The 24,169-nt window shown below is 40.3% G+C and overlaps 2 protein-coding genes across 5 annotated transcripts in view; one reads left to right on the forward strand and one right to left on the reverse strand.

The window, feature by feature from the left end:
- The window catches only part of scube3 (signal peptide, CUB domain, EGF-like 3), a 75,826-nt gene extending 59,593 nt beyond the window's left edge, over positions 1-16,233 (forward strand). For all 3 annotated transcript variants that reach the window (XM_085147093.1, XM_085147094.1, XM_085147095.1), the window contains 14 exons: positions 2,759-2,875; positions 8,232-8,354; positions 8,505-8,621; positions 8,716-8,811; positions 8,956-9,072; positions 9,219-9,380; positions 9,489-9,692; positions 11,377-11,538; positions 11,631-11,798; positions 11,872-12,033; positions 12,119-12,316; positions 12,404-12,556; positions 13,575-13,654; positions 13,944-16,233. In XM_085147093.1, coding sequence (XP_085003219.1) covers positions 2,759-2,875; positions 8,232-8,354; positions 8,505-8,621; positions 8,716-8,811; positions 8,956-9,072; positions 9,219-9,380; positions 9,489-9,692; positions 11,377-11,538; positions 11,631-11,798; positions 11,872-12,033; positions 12,119-12,316; positions 12,404-12,556; positions 13,575-13,654; positions 13,944-14,096 — 2,012 coding nt within the window. In that variant the 3' untranslated portion in view covers positions 14,097-16,233. The remainder of the gene's footprint in view (positions 1-2,758; positions 2,876-8,231; positions 8,355-8,504; positions 8,622-8,715; positions 8,812-8,955; positions 9,073-9,218; positions 9,381-9,488; positions 9,693-11,376; positions 11,539-11,630; positions 11,799-11,871; positions 12,034-12,118; positions 12,317-12,403; positions 12,557-13,574; positions 13,655-13,943) is intronic.
- Positions 16,223-23,303, reverse strand: LOC146494476 (membrane cofactor protein-like). 2 transcript variants are annotated; one of them, XM_085147098.1, is made up of 11 exons: positions 23,170-23,303; positions 22,866-23,063; positions 21,622-21,721; positions 21,469-21,542; positions 18,520-18,738; positions 18,204-18,395; positions 17,428-17,524; positions 17,091-17,164; positions 16,817-16,996; positions 16,544-16,729; positions 16,223-16,455 (listed from the first exon to the last, which is right to left on the reverse strand). In XM_085147098.1, exons 1-11 carry the CDS (start codon positions 23,222-23,224, stop codon positions 16,433-16,435), a joined length of 1,398 nt encoding a protein of 465 aa, XP_085003224.1. In that variant the 5' UTR covers positions 23,225-23,303; the 3' UTR covers positions 16,223-16,432. The 2 variants fall into 2 exon arrangements, with proteins under 2 accessions (XP_085003224.1, XP_085003223.1); XM_085147097.1 differs by having other exon boundaries at positions 18,204-18,398.
- Between the last annotated feature and the right edge of the window lie 866 nt (positions 23,304-24,169).

Genomic DNA, 24,169 nt, shown 5'->3' on the forward strand with positions numbered 1-24,169 from the left:
TGAGGTCCACAGATCTGTAATTTTAGTCTTTCATGTGGGGTGTGCTCCAAAAGCAAAAGAAATCCTACATTTCCCATAATGCAATAATGCATTTACAAGGGTCATAAGGTTCATATTGTCAGTTGTAAAGGTTAATACGACTTCTCTAGCTCTGTAGAAGACGTTGTGCTGTTTTCATCACCTTTGTGTGCAAGATGTGGAGTAGGCCTCTAAATTTTTGGGACATAGCTTGGGGTGTAACAGGTATTACTTTGACTAAACAGCCAGGAGTAATCCTATCATTGAGGTCACTAAAGTGCATATAGAGTATAAATCCTGAAGTGAAAGACTAAGAAGATTAGGGGCACCTGCAGTAAATTTACAGCCATCCTTCTCCTGGTTTTGCTAATAGTTGCTGGTGCCTCGTTGCGTGTCACTGTGTTCTCTGGTATCAGTTACTCTTAGACATTTGCAGTCACCGTGAGGTGTTGAGATGTGTAAACTGAACTCTTGGTTTATCTTGGTTTAAACAGTCGTGGTGTTTCCCTGCTTTCAGTGGACCATGGCCCCTAAGTCAGGATGGGGCATGTCTGCTGAGCCCCTGTCAGCATTCCACCACCCACAACACCCTCCAGAATCATCTCCTCCTCCTCCTCCTCCTCCTCCTCCTCCTCTTCTCACTCGTTATTCACATGAGGGCACTCAGATGTTCATCAGACCTTGCGTTTTCTCCAGAGGGAACATCAGTGATGGAGGCCTTATCTGTCCTGGATAAACAATAGTTGCCAGTGTTTTCATTGCAGTCGATCTCATTTGCCGTTTTATTTTGAGTAAGGTTCAAGGTTAAAGTGATGTGAGACGGCATAAAGGAAGTTACTGACAGAAGCTCTGAGTTGGGATTCTCATCTGCATTCAGTGTGACCGCTATCCCCCTGCACGTACATCACCTCATGATGTCGTCTTTGCCCTCCCACTGCATACTTCACCTTAACTGTCTTGTAAATAAGGGTTGTGGGAGTCCCAGATGTCTTAACACTTATGCTCTGTAGCATGATATCACACAAAACGGTGTAATGATAAGTTGCAGATTGACTTCTGGCGTCACTGGTTGCAGCATATTTTAAGGATAAACTCAGTCACCACGCCTAACTCCTAGAGGGTTTTAGACTTTTTATTTAAAAGTGCGCTTGAGTCGAGTTTATCCTTAACACGCCAAAAACAATCACTTTTGCAATGCCTCTTCCAGCGTGTGCCAACCCACGCTTCACTCATCTATCACTGCTTTTATGAATCTCCAGAGGCCTCCGCAGGAGAGAAATGGCAAGAACTGTATGAGCTTGTTGTAAATTTCTTTTTTTAATACTTGGTTTGTGGTAAATTTTTTTAATGATCTTAGAAGATTTATTTTGTAAAAGATGATTGATATAACCAGATAAGCTGCAGCTGATGTCAGCACCAATTATACATTTTGGTGTTTTTCCAGCTTTAAAACGTCAGCTTGTACGTTTCCTTCAAAGCTTGTGTACAGCTTTGTAAACTGATATCTTAATAAGCTATTAATCTCTCTTTTGGTTGCTCTTACAACATGCCTGCCAAATATTAACCTCAGTGATCTTCATATGGTTTATCTGTCTAGTTTGGATTATGCCCAGTGCGCAAATGTCAATGTTTTATTTTTATTTTTTCAAAAACCATGCAAGATTTGAGCAGATATTTATCAGTCTGTCTTCCTGCGTTCTTTAAGCCAGCATATCATTTAACCAAACATACTTAATTGCTGTGAAATACCTGTGACCTCCGTTTAATGGCAGCGTGTGCTTCCTCGTAACCCAGAGGAGGTTCAGATGTAGCTGATGAAAGCATGATATTCCTGGGAAAGTCCTGAGAAACCTTTGTTTTATTTGCCAAGTTGATCCAGCAAAGTTGTAGCACATCCCCATTTTCCACCAGCATTTGTTGTCTGGGCTTGACAGAGATCATTACTGACATTAAATGGAGCCTTGATCACAATAAAACCAAATGTCATCAGTCTCCTGTAGCTTCATGTGTCTGTCCTTATGGTCTTTGAGCCCATGACATTTAAGCAACTTATCAGGATCCATGTGTAAGAGAGACAGAGACAGGCAGGAAGGAGCTGATTTGATGTAGATTTGCAAGTGAAGCTGACAAGGTGAGAAAACCAGAGAAACTGAAAATCCACGTCTTATCTGCACTCGTACTGTGACATGTATATCTACATGCTATAGCAAAAAAATGTGGATGTTTAAATGCGCATTTACATGATGTCCAAGTAACAGACTGACAAGTCAAATTCTAGGACTTGTAACGACTCTGGCTCATTTAGCATGCTTAAGATGAAAGAGAAGGAAAGTGTTCCCAAGGTCCTATGTTAGCGTGGAAAAACCAACCCAAAGGCTCCTATTATCAGGTAAAGAGTGGGCTTTCTTTTGTCTCCTGCTGTGGCCACTTGTTATTTCAAAACAACTTGGACAATTTCATTTCAGTGCATCGAAATGGAAAACTGCATGACTGCAGGAGGTCAAGCGCTATACCATGCACCAAACAGAAGACGCCTTCCTTGGAAAATACTTTTTTTTTCTTTTTTCTTTTTTTTTTGTGTGTGTGACATATTTTCTGACCCATTGCAATTCTTGACAACCAAGAAATACAATACAGAAGATGAAACGAGGACAGATCCCATTATTATTGGAGGCTTTTTTTGTGTAATTTGTTGAACTGTTTGAAAAGTTTATAACAGCATGTCTTTCTATCTACACAGATATTGACGAATGCTCTTTTGACCGTGCCTGTGACCACTTTTGTGTCAACTCTGCCGGAAGTTTCCAATGTCATTGTCATAAGGGCTACGTCCTTTACGGACTGGCACACTGTGGAGGTGAGCCAGCATGTCTGTTTCTTCTTTGCCTTGTCTCCGGTTGTAAATCTCCTGTCTGTCACTCTTCCTCTAGAGCCAGCACTTCTGTGCTAACCTTCCATTTACTGCTCTTATGTTTGGCAGGAAAAAAAAACACTAGAAATACTAAAAATGTTATTAATTTTAACATGCCTACTGACAGCTTTAATAAAGCACTGCTGAGAGATTTTATAGATTTTACATGACTAATTTACAAAGTGTTTTATTTCTGCAGTAACTGTTATAAGACTTGCAGGAAGTTTAGCCATAGGCATTACAGTGTCAGTGACTGAAATGTCTGCGCAGCTTTTAGAAGAGCTGGCAACACATTTTTACAGACACCCATTGTCCCCTGATGATGCATCCTAACAACCTTTGTGATCCTCTGACTTTCCAAGTAATGTCACAGTTTGTGGGTCTGAATGAAATGTTTCAAAATCGTTTTGTGCATTATATTTATATCCCCCTGAGGATGAATTATAATGACTTTGGATTTCATTTTGCTTTTCCTCTCATGCTACCATCAGCTAAGTTTGTCCATTACTTGAACAAATGCCTTTAAACCATATTGTATTCTGACCACTTTCTAGGCTGGACTCTTATGATTTATTATTATCAGGTTGTCAGATCATCAGGACTGGAAGGAGATCATCTCCTTGGTAAAAACAGAATTGAATTTAAAATTCATCTCCTCGCATACAAAGTCTTGAATGATCATGCCCTCTCATATCTTGAAGACCTCAGATGTCTTTGTTCAAAGACTGGAGGCTTATTTGTGGTTTCTAGAGTGTTTGAAAGTAGAATGGGTGGTAGAGCCTTCAGATATTAGGCCTCTCTACTGTAGAAACAGCTCCAGTTTGGATTCGACAGACAGTCCCTCCAGTTTTAAGTTTAGACTCATAACTTTCCTTTTAGATAAAGTTTGTAGTTTGGGCTACATCAGGTGACCCTGAACCATCCCTTAGCTATGCTGCTATAGGCTTAGACTGCTGTGGGAAGTCTTTCTTTTCTTTTCTTTTCTTTTCTTTTCTTTTCTTTTAAGGCTTGGGTAAAACTGAAGTGTATTTAAATGCTCACTCTGAGGTTTAGACCTCTACAAGTCGATTTTCAAATGGACCGCAATGAGCTGAAACAGGTGGCTGCCTGGAAGGCAAGAACTCAATCTAAGAACTTACGCTACACTTGGCAGTCATATAAAGTGCAGACAATTTGTGCTGTACTTAATGTACTAAAACATGAACTAATATCATGGAGGTTATGGTCCTTCAAGGTGGAGTATGTCCATCAAAAATGGGCAGGTAGTTACTGTAGTCTGGTGTAGAACAGATAGGAGAAACGGCCTTTGGTGTCAGAAGGAGGTGTGTGAGGGCACGTCAGATCTGCCAAGAGGCCCGCCAGAGCACATCAGGGTGTTGCCGCGATCCTTTGATGGAGCGTGTATCACCAGTTAGAATCTGCTGCTGTCTCCTGCACCTCGGGGCCTCACAGTAGTTTTGGGAGAGACATAGAGAGACAGCATATACACTTGAAATACATAGCTTTGAAGTGACTCGTTATGTGTTTTTGTCTGTAGTTTGACAGGTTGACTGATCGGGAATGTTGCAACAGAATTGACTATACTGAGACTAGAGAGTGGTAACTTGTAGATGTTTGTGATCAGGAAGTGTAGTTAGTCAAAAACTGCATAGGAGTAACAGTTTTACATTTTTTGTGAACCACCTACTCTTTCTTTGTTTTTTTTTAATGCTTAGTTTCAATGGAGTCAGAGATGTGGTGGCAGTGCTGCTGGGTTGCAATACATTGTAAGGGGTTACTTTCATTTTTATCCACCCACTGTATGTAATTCTGGAATTACATAGTCTGCTGTATTTCAGAAGAGTTTAATAGGTTCACGGGATCCATTCCACACATGGGTAGCTGTATTAGCTGTCAGCTCAGGGAATAAATGTGCCAGGATTGGATTTGTAAGGCTTTTACTCACATGATGGACTGTGATCAGGCTGCACTGAGCTGCTAAAAGGAAAGAAGATGGTCAGGCGTAAATGACTCTCTATACCATTGTTGAGAGAGCAAGTGATGAATGATTTCCCCTCTTTCTTTTTTTCCCCCCCTCTTTTTACCACCACCGCTGTCGGAACTGTTAGATAACCCCAGAGATTTATGGTGATCGCTGCCGTACTTCCTTCGTCCCCAGCCACAACAGTACGAGGTTATGTTATCCCCTCTGTGGTTTATCAGCGGACATTATATCTGCCAAACAATTCAGAAATCTGGTGTTAAACAATAGACTCACCCTAAACAAACCCAATTAGGTCAGTGACCTGCTGTTAAGCATTGTGCCGAGGCATGTCAACATTCCTCCCAAGTGAGAGTATATCCAGCCATTCTCCCTCTCGGCTAGCAAAACAATCTGCTCATTTTGCTTATCTGCTTTAAAAAATAGACTCAAACTGCTTGTGACTAAATACTTTTTAAGTATTTTTGAATTTACCTAATTTGATCCAGTCAGCATTTACCGTGGAAGAAAGGCATTCTTATCCTACGAAAAACATGTTTGTACATAGATCTATGAAAAAGATCTCTAAACATCAAAAGGTTCCAGTTGATACCTAAATACTTAAAGGGGGCCTATTAGGCTTATTTCTAGCTCCTTAATTGTATTCCCGGGCTGTAATAGAGCAGCTTTCAATAATTAGAAGTTTAAAACAATCTTGCACTGGAACTTGTTTTAGCCCCTTAGTTCATCCACCCCTCTAAACCAAGCCAGTTTACCCTCTTTTACTAGTCAGCTTCTCTCTAAACCAGTTTTTCTTTTGCTAAACCTCCAAAAAGCAGATTGTTTACCATATGCAGATCAGTATTAGGCAAAAGAGTCATAAACTAAGCATTTATGATGCTCTGTATGTATGTTAACCTTATGAATTGTATTTGAAATATATGAAATATATTACTAAATATTACTTGGACACTAAATACCCTGCAAATATTTGTTTTCTTACTTTGTTATAAACTTCCATGTACTCTTTGGGTGGTTTAATCTGACCTGAAAAAACATTTGAGGGAGTAAATGTAAAATTCAAAATGCTTTCAATCTTGGAAAGAAAATGTGGGACACATAATACAAAGGGTTGACATCAATACATGTAATGAATGCAATCCTAGTATATAAATAATGCGAACAGAAAATCTAATCTTGTTGGTTACAATAACCTGCTTGTTAAAGGCTGGATTCCACTTAAATTCATTCGATTATGGCTGAATGTTGCTGTGTCAGAAAAAATGATTGATTGAACAGGTTAAAACTCAAAAGGTAGTCACACTTTCGAAACAGTGAAAGTTGCTCTTTAAAAAAATAAATCATTACTCATCCTGAATGTGCTACATGAATACAAATTCCTCTATCGTAGCTTTGAGGGTTGATTGTTGCATAATGCAGAATAAAATGCCCCTCATAGTTTCTGTTGCTTACAATAAGATACTCATCTAAGCTACAGAATGTGTGTGTGTGTGTTTTTTTTTTTTAAAGCTATAAAGAAAGGAACGAATTTTATCACACAATACAAACAGCGTTGCTGATGCAATGTAGGCTCATGCACCGTAAGTGCCTTTTTATTCCAAGGACAACTCTGAAATCACCAAATAGTCATTAAAAATCGTGCAAATTACTCATATTATATTCATGCAGCTGCAAAGTGAGAGGTATGTACTGTACAATAAATATGTCTTCAATTTTAACATTTACATTTTTTTTTTTTAAACAATTAGTCCTATTTTTTTGTTACTTTTGAACATGTTCTAAAGTGCATATTTTAACTTTGGTGTCATGTTTATAGGATGTAGCTGAAATATTTGTAGTGCTTACAATCTTAAAAAATGTGGGGGTTTTGCTGTTTTTCCTTTGTTACAAATAATGAAAAAAAAAATACTCTGAAACAAAACTCTTAATGTCCAAAACTAACTGTAACCTAAACTAAAATCAATTTTAATGTAAAAGTAAATCTAGAAATTGCTCTGAGTTGACATATGATCACCCCTCGACTCCAGTATTTGGATTTATCTGTTGCACGGATGCACGCCAAACCACAAAAAAAGGACAAATTAAAGTGGAACTTTCTTCTTCTTTTTTTTAAAGAAAATAAAAGGAGGGGGTTGGTGATTTATAAATATTTGTCCAATGCAGAAAACACTGGCCAGATTACACTTGGGGAAAAATTCTTCTTAAAAGCAGCATGGGCCGGTTGGTGATTAAGCTCACAAAACTGATTACAGTTAAAAGATTTTGACATTTTTATGAACCCTAAATTTCTGCTACATGATACAAAGCAGTTGCAGAGTCTAAATGTCAGATCGTCTTTTTGTTCTGCCCTTTCCTTTCTTGGCTCGTCTCTACATCGGCTCTGTTAGAGCATGCAAAGCAAGAAAAAAAGATTAAAGCGATCTGGAGAAATGTTAGAATAAGTCTATTTGGTCACATTTCAAATTTGGGAAGAACAAAGAAGTCAAAACAACAGTTGCTGGCAGATGAGCTCTGCTTCCATCAGATTTTCATTAGAGCTCTTTGTCCTTTAAATGAAGTGCTTTGATGCAGAGGATAAGCAGCACATCCCTCACAACATTTTCAAGCAGTTCTGGCTACAGAACAGCAGAGCGCTACTGATGAAGTCATCATCTTCTTCGGGGAGCGCGGCGGCACGCAGACTGTTTGTATTCAGAGTGAATAATTGAATGAGACAAGAAAGAGTATTTCATATCAGCAAGCAAGATCATCAATCACTGCCATTATCTCAGTTTCTTTCCCAGTGCCACTTGTCCGTAGCCTGCCGAATCCTCAGCTCCACTCACTAAACTAATTTTCTGTCTGGCATCGACGGCAGCCAGACTGCATCTGGATCCCGGATGCTGTTAGTGGTTTTAGCTCAGCATGTGTTTGAAAAGTTGATTATAATTTACTGCTTGCCACAAGTCTTTCTCCTTGAAGAGCAGAGAAATTTTGACCATGAAATTGAATGTGGGTGACATCAAAACGAGAAATCACTTCTGTTTACACGCAAACACATTAATCTTTCCAGAGCGTGAGGATGAATGGAACTGAGCTTACAGGAACTCGTCATTCATAGCTGTGCTGTTTTATAAGAGGCCTGCTTGTCTTTCATGTAAATCAGCAGAATTGACTCCAGATTGTTTTGGACTAATCACATTGTTGTTGTTTTTTTAATATTTCTGTTGCTGTATTTGTCAATAAAAATCCTTATCCCTTTGATATTTTTTTTGATCTTCTCCCAGGCATGTTCAGATGTCCACAGGACATTTGTACTTATGTTAACACCTCTCTTCACAGACATCGACGAGTGCAGTATAAATCGTGGAGGTTGTAAATACGGTTGCGTCAACACACTGGGGAGTTATGAGTGTACCTGTCCACCGGGGTACAAGCTGCACTGGAATAAGAAAGACTGTATTGGTATGTAGCAGCACTGCCCCCAAGTGGTTGATTCACTGACATACACTCGAAGCGGGCCTTTTCCACATACTGCTTGTGCAGTCTTTCTCTCTACGCCAGCTTGTTGGTGTTAACATTATGTGATACATTGTAGATTGTGTTTTCTCTCAGAGCCTGTGAAATGTCCTCCTGGGCTTGTAGCACCGAAGGCTACACTGACCTGCAGCAAGACTGGCAAGAAAGAGAGCTGCTCTCTTACATGTGCTTCTAAGGCTCACTATCTGGCAGGTATGTCACCGCAATTCCGAGTCGAGTCACAAAGTATCTCAGATCCGAAAGATTAGTTTATGGACTTATTTTATTTTTGTGTGAACCTTTACAGAATCTGATAACAGCTACTCTGTCAGTTGTGGTATCCCCATCCTCAGAGGGAAGTCCCCCGCTAGGCTGAACTCTAACAGCAGTCAGAGCTGCATAGGTTTGTCACTCTCAATATTCATATGGTCGCAGAGTTTTCGAGGACCCAACATGTCAATCACAACAGCACAGACAGCTGTCTTTGCAGGGATGGCAGTGTGATGTTTCAGTGTCCTCCTACCCACTGGGCTGTGTTTGTCTGTAGAGGCTCTGGCCCCTCCAGTAAAGCAGACGGCTTCTTTCAAGATCAAAAATGCCAAATGTCACCTGCATCCTAAGCTGCCTGGCCGAACAGAGGACAGAGGACGGACACTGGGACAAGGTCAGTCCTTAACTGGATATGTTTCTTTACAGATGCGTTGTTTATTTATTTATTTTAATATTTAAAGGTTGACTACTTTATAACAGATCCAAGCAATGTATGCCGGTGCTGCCTTAAAGATATTATATGATATTGTGTGTCCACAGGAGGAGGGCAGCCCTGCAGCAACTGCCTGGTAACATTTGTCAACCTTAAATGTGACTCCTCCAAGAAAGCTAAAGGGCGACGTGCTCGCAACCCCTCTAACAAAGAAGTAACACGCATTACATTAGAGCTGGAAGCTGAGGTCAAACCTACAGATGCTACAGGTTGGACTTTTTTTTTCCATCCCGAAGGAAAACCTTGATCAACTTAGTTGGTGCTTAAGACATAATTATTTAAAATTTTATTTAAAAATTTTTTGAACTCCAATCCAGGGAGTTGTAATCTCAGCTGCCTGAGACAACGCATGGAGAAGCAGGTTAAAACCTATATCAAGGCTCTGAAGAAGTCCATCAACCAGGAGCGCTTCCTCATCAGAGTTGCTGGTTTGGAATATGAGGTGGCCCAAAAACTTCCCCAGGCTGCTCCTATTCAGGAAAACTGTGGTCCAGGCTGGGAGAGGGACAGTGGCCGATGTGGTAAGACCAGAGAGCAGAAATGGTAGTCTTGGATAAGCTAATTTTGCTGCAAGGATGTATTTAGAAACTTAGGATGTACTCACAGTAGCCAATAAATACCACACATGAGCACGTCTGAGCTCCAAAGTAGAGATGGCATGATACCACTTTTTACCACTGCACAGATGGTACCTTCCCAAAGGAAAAAGTAGTATAGCTTACTAGGGTATATTAGACTTAATAGTTACTATATACAGTAATGGACTTCTATATGTTTTACATCAGATTAAAACTTTGGGTGTAAGATTCAGATAATTATTTATTAAAAGCTAGACATTTTAAATGAGAATAAGAAAGAAAAGTATGTCTTTGTGCCCCCCTTTTCCCTATTAATGCTCTATCGTCCCCCCTAGCTAAACTTTCCGCCCCTGCACAGTTACCAGCCGTCAGCTACTAGAAAAAGATCCTGGTGTAGAAAGTAATATTAAATAAGTTCTAACAACAGTTTATCAAGCTTAAACGTGCTGCTGTTATTCAGCTGCTGGTTTCCTCTTTCTGGCGGGAAGTGAGCAATAAACAAACAAGAGAGACGGACTCGCGACAGAAAAGCCGATCAGCTGATCATTTATCAGTTATCAGAAGTAGCAGCAGGAGAGGAAGAGGCAGTCGCTCCATATATCGGTTGTTAAGCTTAACATGGGAATGCTTTACAAACATTCAGAGCTAAACTTACACACTTCCTTTACTTCTCTCTGGGATCACTTCCACGGAGATGAAATGCTGGTTTGGTAGCGAGGCTCCAAATACACACAGCCGCTCTATCACGTGACCCGTACTGCTGCAATGTGCTACGGTTATGAGCCGAGTTACGCCGTGTTGCAAGTTTTGTGAGGTGCTTTTTTGATATTTAATGGATCGGATTACATTTTTTATTTCTCTCCAATATCCGATCCAGTAATTTACGTCATTATCGGACCGATACCGATATGTAATATCGGATTGGTCCATCTCTACTCCAAAATTCAGTTAATTTGACTAACGGGAGCACTGGGTCATACCTGAGCATCAAGTCTGGTTAACTCTGTCCTGGGCTGCTTGAACAGGTGGGCCCAGGCGGAGATTGGTTGGACTGTTGGTTATATTACAGAGCGATTGTGCCCAGTGTTAGTACACCCTAAATGTCAGAATATAACCTTACGAAATGTCACATTGTGCATCATTGTTTCATAGAAGGTGTGTCTTTGGCTAGTCTTCAGGTGAGGTCTCTACGCAACTAATCAGTCATCACCCAATCAGACCCAGCCACAACCCTAGGAGATCAGCTGATTTAAGTGTCATCCAGTATCATGTGATGGCTCTACTATAATCCAGCAAATGTAATAAAGGACATGCAAGTTAAGCTGTTTTAGCCAATTGCTTCTGCCCCTGCAAGCTACTTTGCACCCACTATCACCTGAGGTGTCAATAACAATAAAACAAAAAAAACAAAATTGTGTTCATCTGCTCTGGTTTGCTCTCCTCATGTGTTACAAAGATTAACCACCAGAATTAATAGAAATGATCCCAGATACAAATAACAAATGCATATTTGTGCATATGTATATAGTGCATATTTTCTCCATCCACATTACATATTTAGTTAATGAGGAGTTATAGCTAAGTGTGTCCTAATCTCTAACTGAAGCCATTGTGGATGTTCTCTCAGTCAGATGTTTGCCAGGCTCTTACTACCACGGTGAGCAGGAACGCTGTGTCCAGTGTCCACCCGGCACTTTCCAGGAGAAAGAGGGGCAGCTGGCCTGTGACCTCTGTCCTGGAAGCGATGGCCATGGGCCTGTGGGCGCGCGGAACATCTCCTCCTGTGCAGGTAGCCTTGTTTAAAGTCCCACGGACTATGTTAAACATCCATTTCTGACTCATTAAAAAGCCTGATCCCTGTGTTGTTCACATCAAATCCAGGCCAGTGTCCAACAGGGTACTACTCCAGCAGTGGGTTCAAACCTTGCCTGCCATGTCCTCAGGGCAATTACCAACCAGATTTGGGACGGACCCTGTGCTTTCCCTGTGGGGGAGGTCTCAGCACCAAGCGGGAAGGGGCCAGCTCCTTCCACGACTGTGAAGTCAAAGGTCAACTTTTTATCTTTGCTGGGGGGAAGAAATCCAAACTTCTTCGCTTAATATTTTTACTTTTTCCCTGCAGTTGATTGTTCTCCAGGTCATTACTACAACACCACAGTACACCGCTGTATCCGCTGCCCTGTGGGGACCTATCAGACAGAGTTTAAACAAAACTACTGCATCTCCTGTCCTGGAAATACCACCACTGATTTTGATGGTGCCACAAGTGTCTCACAGTGCAAGAGTGAGTATGAAAATGATTGTTTTGTGTTGTTCATTTTTCTCAGACATGGGCTTGAATTTAATTTGATATGTTTGTGTGCGTCTAGACAGGCAATGTGGCGGGGAGATGGGCGAGTTTATGGGTTATATTGAGTCACCTAACTATCCTGGTAATTACCCTGCAAATGTGGAGTGCATTTGGAACATCAACCCACCCAGCAAGCGCAAGATCCTAATTGTTGTGCCGGAGATTTTCTTGCCTTCAGAGGATGAATGTGGAGATGTGCTGGTTATGAGGAAGAACTGTAAGTGGCCCTCTTTCATTAGCTTTCATTGAAATGTAGTAATTTAATCACACTATGAACCTGGTCATTTTTCTTCTTTAATACAAGGGTCAGCTACATCCATCACCACCTACGAGACATGTCAGACGTATGAGCGGCCCATCGCCTTCACAGCTCGGTCCAGACGTCTCTGGATTAACTTCAAGTCTAATGAGGCTAACAGTGCCAGAGGCTTTCAGATCCCCTATGTTACTTATGATGGTATGAAACATTATCACTTTTCTCACCAGATGGCTTAGATTCTGAACTGTTATGTGTCTAAAATCTTTCTGACAGACTTTATTTTGACCTTAAAGGGTTGTTTATTTCTAGTGAGATCAGTGTATCCAGGCAGTATTATTTTTAATATATACAAATATCACACTTGTGGTCCGAACAATTGTAAACATAAATGTGGCAGGTGACAGTCTTTTTATTTTTGTCAGTGTAGCTGTGTAAAAACAACACATATTAGCTTTTTTTTTTGCAAAAAGATGGACAACATTTAATTTGAATGATTGGCTAATTATTGTACATGGAAACTAGTGCCGTCAGCGTTAATTTAGTTAAAATGACATTAACGCCATAACCGCATTAACGCGGCAAATCTCCGTTAGCTAGTTAGCGCGGATTGCACCGTGTGGGGGGCTGCACAACGGAGATTTGCCGGTTGTTATGGCGTTAATGTCATTTTAACGAGAATAACGCTTACAGCACAAAAAACATATCTGCCGTCATGACTAAAATGTTATATATTTTGCACCAAAAACAGTGCAACTGTGCCATGCCATTTAAAACTGCAATTAACTGTTACTATTATATATTTGTCATCTGATTTTAAATGATCGATTATTCAGAAAAAACAAAAGTTGTAAAATAGAGGAAAATATAATTTTTTATGGCTAACAGTCCAAAATACAAAGGAAAGGAATGTTACAGAGAGGTTGGAAAACGTGACTGTCTGACAGATTAATCAGTTTCTCTGCCACCCAGATGGCTTAGGTGTGTACCAAACACACACCTGCCTATGAATCACCTTTAATGTTACACTGTAGTTTCCCTTTACAAAAAGGTGACATTAAGTTGAGTCAAAGGGAATTTTCCAGGATATGAACGAGTTTTTTCGCCATGTTTGTGTTTATTTTTTCACCACCTAACTTGTTTTGCATGACCTGTTTTCAGCATGCTATGAGAAAGCAAGCAGTGATTATATTATGCGTTGTTGTTTGTATGAATTCAGAGGACTACGAACAGCTCGTAGAGGACATAGTGCGAGACGGAAGGCTCTACGCCTCTGAAAACCATCAAGAAATCCTCAAGGTTAGCCCAGCCCCCTTTTCTTCTTCCTTTTCCTGCTAACTGTATGCATCATTGGCATCATTCATTGTTGCGAAGGTGATTCATTGAAGAGGAAAGGTGTCGTAAGAATAAACAAAGCTGTTGTTGTGAGTCAGGCGGTGCGTTAATATTGACGAGATTAATGTTCTCGTACAGCTGCAATTTTTTTTTTTCCAGTATTTAGCAACACCTTCAAATGTGATTAAGGCAGTAACTGAGAACTAAAGTGTGTTTCACTAAAGACTTTATACCTGTTGATTTTTCCTCACAGGATAAAAAACTGATAAAGACTCTCTTTGATGTGCTGGCTCACCCACACAACTACTTTAAGTACACCACTCGGGAGTCCAACGAGTTGCTTCCCCGCTCCTTCATCCGCCTCATAAGCAGCAAAGTCTCTGCTTTTCTGCGACCATACAAGTAAAAGCCACACAGCTGCCGACACGCCGGATCGCGACCCTCCCCCCCAATATCCCCCTCCATCTTATAGGCCACATCGCGCAACTCTCACGGGACTTAAAAACACGAGACATACTCTTACGTTTACCCTCTTGTTTTTTTGTAGGCTTTGACAATAAACACTATGCAGACCTGAGAAATTTTTCAACACCGTTTTTGTTTTGTTTTTTCTTTTTTGGTCAGTTACCATTCAGCACAGGTCTGCATTCCTGAGCTCAAACATTTAGTGGGGATATAGAGTATTGTGAGTGGGTTTGGTTTCTATTGTGTTGTGCAATGAAACCACACACACACAAAAAAAGAAAACAAACAATAGAAACGCCTATTTCAGACAGTAGGAGTGATGTTGTGTGCGTGCTGTCTGAGCTTGTTATTGTATTTGCTTAAATGAGCTCAACTCCTACCAATAAGTATGACTGTAAGTGTTGTGCAAGTGTTGTGTAACTCTGGTTCCATCTTCAGTGTCTGTGTGCTGTCCTCGAGGAGGAGCAGTTGTAAAATTCATGTCGCAGCTGCGGTCCAGCTCATTCAAAGCCCGACTATATTTGAGCTCTTAGAGCAGTTTCCAAGGGTTTTACTGTTAAAACAGTTATTCTCTGTCTGTTTAGACTGTACCAGCATTTTCCAACCTTCAGATTATTTCTGTTGCTCTTTTCCAAGCCAACTTAAAGCAAATACAAAAAAAAGGGTGGTTAGCTATTTTAGGAACGCGGTGGATATTATGAAAAGAGTTGTTGGGAGCCACAGAAATGAGATAATGTGATGCTTAGTGGAACATGTCTCAGAGAGAAAGAAATGTCTTTGAGGGACATTATGTTTGCTGCTTCTTTTAAAAGGTCACTTTAATTCTTCAGTCTCATTGTCTTTCTGATGTACGCTACACATTTATAATCTATAGGTTTAAAAACAAAGGGAAGCTCCGAATCTGATACACTATAGTTTCTACACCCAGGAAATTGATATTCTTACCTTGCCTGTCTGTGGACCACCAGTTTTATAATTTGTTTTTATTATTTTTATTTTTTTTAGTCTTGTAAATAATGAAAATAAATTAGACGAGGGTTGAATTCTTTAATAACGATTTTCTTACACAGGACCCCCAAAATCATTTTTTGCCCCTCATGTCCGACCCGCCTAAAGTCCAAAGACACCCAAGACTGCTCAAATTTTATTCTGTCCTAAAGAAGACAGCTCTTCCAAAGACCTCCCAAGAGAAGGCATGTGTAGTTGTCTTGGGCTCTAGATTTGCAGTCAGTCATTTCCCTTTATTTTAATACAGAGTGCAATGATTGAAAATGAATTCTTGGTTAAAGCCAAGTGTGACACAAAAACTTGTGAAATGTGTTTTGGGTTGTTTTCTTGTTGCGACTCCTTGTATTAAATGTAAGTCATTGTGGGGACAAGATTTTTAACTTCTAAAATGTAACTACTTTTAGAAAAATGCATTACGTGTGGTGAAATGTAACAAAGGGGTGGCATCTTGGTGAAGTGGTTGGCACTGTCACCCCATGTATTTTAGGACTCAGACTTTAGGAGGACAAAGAAATTGAACATATTGGACTCAAATGCGATGTTGGGCCAAGTAACAACTCGTCAGCTATAAAATCCTCACTTTATTATCAGCTTCAGTCATTGATTTATATCTTAAAATCCAATATGCAACTTCTCCATGCGCTCACTTGGCCCACGTTGCCAAAAACTGACCCATCCCACCTAAATCAGCTTGGTTTTTTTTTCCTTTTTGCAACCTGATTTACTCCCCCCCTTTTAATTGTTGCCTTTTAAAATAAGAGTTTGCTATGATGTATCGGAGTTGATAATGATATTTGCACTTGAATTGTTATTGCTCATGTAAAGAAATGTCTGGATTTTGTATTGTCTTTTTAAAATGAATGGAATTGGTGTTCTTGTTTTCTTGTAGCTTGTTTGTTCATGAAATGCTCACTCACCGTTTAGTCTAGAGATGATACACATAACATTATCAACTGTAAGGAATAAAAAAAAAAACCCAACCTATGTACAGATGTGAATGAAAAGTTTGTACCTGTTCTTGCCCAAACGCGTATCAAAATAAACAAACTGTACTTCAGCTTCATTTAAAACATGTTTTAATGTCTGTATAGTAATGTATAATACATTTTTAGGTTATTAGGTATCCCAAATGGCTTAGGTTGATTTTAAATAAGTTGCATTTTGGTAAGAATGCAATGTTAGCTTAACTGTTTTCATCCATTGAGTGCTGTTAAATAGTTTTGACAGATAGCGGTGAATATGGAAGTTTAAGGTTTGAGAGCTGGGGAATTAGCCCCACTGGTTGACAAAACCTGGGGAGGGAAAAAAAGGCAATCATAGTTTTAGTGTGGGAACAGTACTTCAGGTTACTCATACCAGGAAAAAGTACTGATTACTTACGTCTGCGTTGACATTTGGGAAGCTCAGGTAACCATCGGCCATCATGTTCACAGTACACTGTACCCGGCCCACTCATGACATAACCCATATTACACTCAATATATATAGTGGCCCTGTACTGAAACTTCTGATTGTGGTTTCCTGTCCAGTAAGCATTAGGCACATTTGGTGATGGACATGTTATTTCTGTGGGAAAAAGAAAAGAATTCAACTTTAATGATTATTCATAAACACAATAAAAAAACTACAATCTGCTCTGTCAGAATATATGACCTTTGCATTCTGGTGCAGGTGCACTCCATGTCCCATGTTTAGTACACCAAATCTCCCTTTCTCCAACAAGAGTTCCTGCACGACACGAATAGCGAATAACACTCTTGTATGTGTAAGGTTCATGTTGAAGGCCAGTTATTTCTGCGTTGCTCACTTCAGGTGGGTCCTCACACACCGCAGCTGCAAGAAATACAATAATTTTAGGATGCTGAGATTCAGGAAAACCAACTGACATCTAAAAGCTGTGTTGTGCTTGTGCAATAGGTAACCTAACCTTCACAAACAGGGTTGCGTCCGCTCCAGCCGTTATTCATGCAGTGTCTGGTTGCATATCCCACAAGCATGAACCTAAACGTCAGGAAATGGGTCGGAGAGTTCATTTAAAAACCACATCTTCGAAATGATTTCTAAAATTCCACTTCTACATTGGACACAGTGAGTAACTCAATTGTATGTTATGTTACACAATTGTAGAAAAGCAAATGTGACTCGAGTACAGAAAACATTTTGTGAGTAATAAATGCAGAAGTTCTGGTAACTCCAAAAGGCTGAAAACCCTTTTGTTTCAAAGTTGCATTCACTGAGAACGCAGGAGGTTTAAAAATTCTTACCCCTCATCACAGACGGCTGTAGCGGTATCTCCAAATTCTACTCCAGTATATACAAACTGTCCATTCTGAACATCTCCAGCTGAGCCACAAAGCTTTCCTTTACAGCCAAAGAACATAAATAATTTAACATGACAGTACTGCATTTCAAGAATTTTTATTGTAATGTCCAGCAAGACAAACTATCATCATCATGTGGTGCTGTTGTTTTGGATAACACATTCATTCATCTCAACATGGATAAGTTTAATTGAGCCTCAAGACTTGGTCAAATGAGATAATGCAGTAATCCTGTCCAATTCAAGGTTACGCTCAGTGGTAACCCAGCCTAGATTAGAGGGTTTTTTAAGTATGCAATAGGAATGCAATGTTTTAAGCACTCCCCACAGGGGTGATACCATGGTAAAATGTAAATGCATGAAAAAAAAGTAAAGCAAAGAGACTTAAAAATCCATATTATATGATCTAAATCATTCCACTGTAAGAAAAGTCAACTCCAGGTGGTAGAGGTTTGTCCAGGACTCACTGTTTAGTGTTTCCAGGAGGATATTTGAAAACAGATATGGAGTAAATTATTTCTGATTTCTGAAGGGCCACTAAAATCCTCTGATGGACAAGGGTGCAACTTACAATTTAATTGATGTGTTACATTAATAAATAAATATTCTAAAATATTTGTTGTATGTCAACAATAATCCTATCCTGGTCATGGGATAAAATGTGGAAAAACTAGGATTTATAAAAAGACTTGATCAAAAAGAAATATAAAATATACTTACGCTGACACTTAAGCTTCAGTGGTGTCCATTTCCCATTATTACAGAGGCGAGACTTTCTGCCGCCTGCTACAACGTATCCAACATCACAGTTGTAATAAACCTTTTGCCCAGATAAGAAAGATGTCTTTGTAATGAACCTGTCAGCAAGGTGGACATTGGAGTTGCTGACAGCTGGTGGCACACCACAGCTACCTGCTGAAAACATTTTCCACAGGGGAAGATATCACTTTAGTTTTAGCAAACTCAGATGAAGACCATTTTTCATAGTGCTAATGCAGCGTAAGTGGCGTATCAGGTAAAAATATGAACCCTTTACCAGGTGATGGTTCAATTTTATCATCAGGTATGGGAACACATTGAGGAGGTTGAGGCTTCCACTGGCCACTGGAGTCACATGTGATCTCCTGAGCTCCATTCAGCTGGAAACCCTCACTGCAGGTGAAGGTCAAGTTATCTCCCACCTGGTATGCAGAAACACCTCCGGTTCTCTGCACAGAGTTGGCTACTTCTGTGGTTGGGCAGGTGATACCTCCCTCTGAAAAATTTATTTCATGTCTTAAGTACAAGTGAACAAAGGTTAGAATTTACTAAATCTAAATACTTATTTTAGAAAAACTGGCTATGCAAATATACTCACTGGCCACTTCAGTAGGTATACCTTACTAGTACTGTGCTGAAACCATTAGCCTTCAGAACTGCTCTAATTCTCTTTTTCATAGATTAAATAAGTTCAATGAAATTTTTTTTCTTAGATTTTGGTCCATGCTGACATGATAAGTGTCCCATAGTTACATATCCATGATGTGAATCTCTTGTTCCATAAAATCCCACAGGAGCTCTGTTTGAGATCTGGTGACCATGAAGGCCATTTAATCACAGTGAACTCATTGCCAAAGCCAACAGAATATGGACCACTGTTGTCATAAAGGGATAGACATGGTCAGAAACAATACTTCAATAGGCTGTGGTGTTTAAACAATGCCCAAATAGTAGTAAAAGGCCCAAAGTGTGTCAAGAACATATCTCCCACACCATTACATTAACTACAGTCTGAACTGTTGTTACAAGGCAGGTTGGATCCATGCTTTGATGTAGTTTACACCAAAATTCTGACCCTGTTATCTGCCCTAATCAGTCTGTCAATCTCTTGCTCCTTTTCCCCCTCACTTGTGAACAAGGACCCAAGATACTTAAACTCCTCCAGTTGGGGGAGCAACTCTTCCTTGATCCAGATTAGGCAATCCATCCGTTTTCACTGCTTCACACTTGGCTCTGAACTTTTCAGAGCTGGAACCTCATCATCTGCAAAAAGCAGAGGAGATCCTGTGGCCACCAAAGTGAAAGCCTTCCACCAATTGGCTCCACCTAGAAAATGGTAAATGGCCTGCATTTGTATAGCGCTTTACTCAGTCCCTAAGGACCCCAAAGCGCTTTACACTACATTCAGTCATTCACCCATTCACACACACTGGTGATGGCAAGCTACATTGTAGCCACAGCTGCCCTGGGGCGCACTGACAGAGGCGAGGCTGCCAGACACTGGCGCCACCAGGCCCTCTGGCCACCACCAGTAGGCAAACATGGGGTTAGTATCTTGCCCAAGGATATTTGGCATGCAGCCAGGAGGCAGCCTGGGATCGAACCACCGACCTTCTGATTAGTGGCTGACCTGCTCTGCCACCTGAGCTACAGCCAAATTAGCTACAGAAATTGTACACAGTTGTACACAGACTGAATAACTCAGCAGCAGGCCAGCACCCGATACTCCTGAAGCATCCCCCACAGGATACTGTGAGGTATGAGAATAAATAGCTTCTCCAAGTCCACAAAAGTACACTGGTTAGACAAACTCTCATGCACCCTTAAATACTGTTGAGGGGATAAAGATCCACTGTTCCACAACCAGGACAAAAACCACATTTTTTCCTCCTGCATTTGAGGTTTGACTAATGGATGAACTCTCCTCTCCAGCTCCCTGGCATTGATATTCCTGGGGAGGCTGAGCGGTGTGATCCCCCTGTAGTTGGAACACAGTCTCCGGTCCTGTTTCTTAAAGATTGGAACCACCACTCCAAGGCCAGTCCAGGGCCACCGTCCAAGATTTCCACATGATGATGCTGAGGCATGTCAAACAAGACAGACCTACAACATCCAGATTCTTTAGAAACTCCGGTTGAACCTCATCTCATACAGGGGCCTGGACACCAAGGAGTTGTTTAACTGCCTCAGTCACCTCACCTCTGGTGATAGGCAAGTTGTCCCCATCATCCCCAGAATCTGTTTCCTCTACAGAAGACATGCCAATGGGAGGAGGCCCTCTAAGTATTCCTTCTACTGCCCAACTATGCCCTCAGTTGAAGTCAAAAACACCCCACTCCCTCTATACACCATGTGAGCAGAGGGAGTGGGGAGCTCCAATGCTTTCCCCTGCTGAATCACATGATAGGTTTTCCAGAGTTGCTTTGAGACCAACAGCAATTGTCTCACTGAACTCCTCCCACACCTGAGATTTTTGCTTTAGCTACTGCCTGAGCTGCTTTCCACTTAGCCTGCTCCTGTACACCCACCACCTACAGGAGGACCCTGGCTATCGAGGCTGGCTATTGGGACATAGATTGTCTCCTCTCTGGGAGGGAAAGTGCGTTGTATGAAGTTGAGAGATATCGGTTAGATATATTTGGGTTCATACGTCACATACGTCAGGCTCTGGAAACAGTTTCGTGGAAAGGAGCTGGATTGTTCCAGGACTGTGCCTGGACTTGCCCTGAGACAGTGGGACTGTACGTTGGGGGTTTTGCTGGTGGATGACAGGGTTGTTTTCTTGGACCTTCGGGTCGGGGAACGGGTTCTGACTGTTGTTTGTTCTTATGCTCCCATTGACAGTTCAGACTACCCAACCTTCTTGAATTTACTGGGTGGAGGGCTGGAGTGTGCTCTTCAATTATCCTTCTGGGAGTCTTTAATGCTCACACACGCAATGACAGTGAGACCTGGAGGAGCAAGATTGGGAGGAACAGCCTGCCTGATCAGAACCTGAGTGGTGTTCTGCCTTTGGACTTCTGTGCAAATAGCAATTTGTCCAAAGCAAACATGGGAAATTTGCTTCAACTGAGTTACAAGATTAAGCTCCCAACTTACATAACATTCAGGGATTAGTTACGCATTAACACTACCACCCACTTAAAGCCACCCGTTACAGTTTCACAACTATTGGGTTTCCATTTACAAGCTAGTTAGAGTACTTCAATGTACCACATCACTGTACCTTCACATGATGGGAATTCACCAGCCCATCCAGACCTTTTGCATATCATGTAGTTCAGCCCTTTCAGAGTGTATCTGTAGATACGAGATGCAGTCAAACACCACTTGAAAGTCTTATTCTGATGTTTTAGGAGTTCTTCGAAGTAAAACTTACCCCTCATTGCACACAGCATAAACCTTCTCCCCGGTGTATGAATTCCCTTCATACTGGAACTCTCCATTGGGTAGCTCACCAGCATTGCCACATGATATCTCTGTTAAATGCAAGATAGTAAGCGTGTAAATGACACATTACAGTTTAATTTCTAGATGGAAATATAAAAGCCCACAACCAAGGCTGATTTCACTGGAATGTTTTATGGAGGTCTAGAAAAAGAACTGGAACATGTGAAGAAACTGATACTGTAGAGGACTTGTCATTTGATGCTTGTCTGAGGTTAAGAAGCCCAGAACTGGTCTTGATACCAGCAATATAAAAGAATTTTAAATCATGAAATGATCATTTATGGTTAAAGAGGCTGCAGAGATGAACTGTAAAACACAGATTATCCTTCGAGCCAAAATATGTGGTGAACTATAAGCCTATTTATGGGGAAAATGACTCAAAAAAAGCAGAGTGATGAATCATGTAAGTTACATACATTTTTCTTCAAAGAATTTTCACCCTCAGTTGATAATCTGACGAAACGTATTTCTTTAGTTTCCTTTTGCTCTGTTAGCACCATCTTGCATCTTGTAGTTTGGCAATGATTAAAATCAGTTCCATTTTTAAAAAGGCCATTGATTATGAAGACAGAACTGCATTAATCAGTTTGGTTGTAAAACAGAGGCAATTATATTACAAGTACACTATCTCTTATAATCTAGTTAAAAATTAGTTTGCAGTATGGTTAGTTAGATCATCACGTGACTCTCAAACCAAAGAAAGCCAAAGAGATTATGCCCCACATTTTTTTCTAATTCAGAAAGTTTTTGTTTCCATAACTGGGTAACTTAGCGTGCATCGAGACATTTATTTTTCTTAATTATTAAGTAAGGGAAAAAAGTTATTCAAAGTACATTAAATGACTCTATTCAACTGATTTAGACTTGAAAAAATGTGAATCTACCTTTAAGGTTGTAAGAAATGTTGTTGTCAGTAAATTTCCCAAACACCTGTGTGCATTCTGACTTCTTTTTATGAACGACTTTTTTCTTGATAAATTCTTTTACTTGTATATCTATTAAACACCTTCCCCAGTAGGGGGTGTTAGCGGGCTTCTGCGCTGCTTTAAATCCATCTAAGTAAATTACAGGTCTAAGAATATCTCAGTAAACAGGCTGTTGAGTGAAACAACACGCAAGCGACTCTTTTTTCCGCCCTTGAAAACAAATAAATGGTTCATGGCAAATTCTTACTTTCGCATTTTAAAGTCAGTTTGGTCCATTGTCCATCAACACACTGCACAGCCCTGCTGCCCCTAAAAGCAGTGAAGTCGTCATCACAGCTGTAGTAAACTTTCTCGTTGTGGCTGAATTTCTGTCTCCTGGCATATTTCGTCTCCAGTTTGGTGTTCGGGTATTTATCTGGTGCTGAACAATCCTGTGATACTTGACCTGTATTTTTGGGAAATCATACCATCAGTTTCATAAATAAATACATAATTTAAAAAAAAGACACATGATATATGAAAATAACAATGAACAAATCATTACTATTTACCTGAAGCCAGTGAGGCTAACATAAAAACCAAAATACTCCAACCGACAGTCCTCATGTTGTCTTGCTTGTAGGCTGTCCTTAGAGGCAGATGCCAACAGGAGGATCAAGTGAAGCAATTTATAGAGGAAGACTGGGACAGCCCATCAGGAAATGGACATGAAAACATAAAGCTGTACTATAAAAAAAAAAGTCCTATAATCTTCATTTTAGTATCTATGATTTAATCCCTGAACAGCCCAAATACAGCTCACACGTAACAGTAATATCTATACATTTTAAGCAGGAGCACAGGTTTATTTTTAGTGAGTAGGTGGTTATTTGCTTATTCATCGTGTAAGATTAAAAAGGGATGAAAGTTCTACAAGGCTTTAGAAACATAATAAATTTATAATGGGCTTTCATAGCAAAAAAGGATTATTCCAGTATAATAATGCTATTTAAACTGGTATAGTTAATTTGGTCCTTTAATATGACCTGCACCATATCCTGTCTTTACAATATTAAAATACAGACGCTATTTTTTGAATTGAATTTAACTGTATGATCATTTTAATCCTGCAGATGAAGCTGACATTGTGTTTCAGCTGTTTGTCATGTTACAGACTTGACCTTCTTTTATTCTGTGTAATCCATTTCAATGCCGAGGTGATCCAGTCGTGATTTAAGACTTCCAGCAAATGGCAGTTCACAGACTGATAAAAGACGTAAGAAAGTATTTTTATGTAAGCACAGCAACCCATAATAACAGGGGAGCCATGACGTAAAGTGTGTGAGAAGAGTGTGGGTGAGCGAAGGAAAATCCGGCAAAGTCATTATTGTAGCAGCAACAACAGATTCCTCTGAAAGCCACAAGCAGCCTCTCCCTTTCCAGGTGCAGCAGAGGTTGTCCCAACGGTTGTAATAACAGCAACACTTGTCCTCATAATCCAAAACAGTTCAGCACCAACCAAAACTCCACCTTTACAAAATGATTGTATAATGTGTCAACAACAGTTTTCCT

Source organism: Neolamprologus multifasciatus, chromosome 20 (genome assembly GCF_963576455.1).
Source record: "Neolamprologus multifasciatus chromosome 20, fNeoMul1.2, whole genome shotgun sequence".
Lineage (NCBI taxonomy): Eukaryota > Metazoa > Chordata > Actinopteri > Cichliformes > Cichlidae > Neolamprologus > Neolamprologus multifasciatus.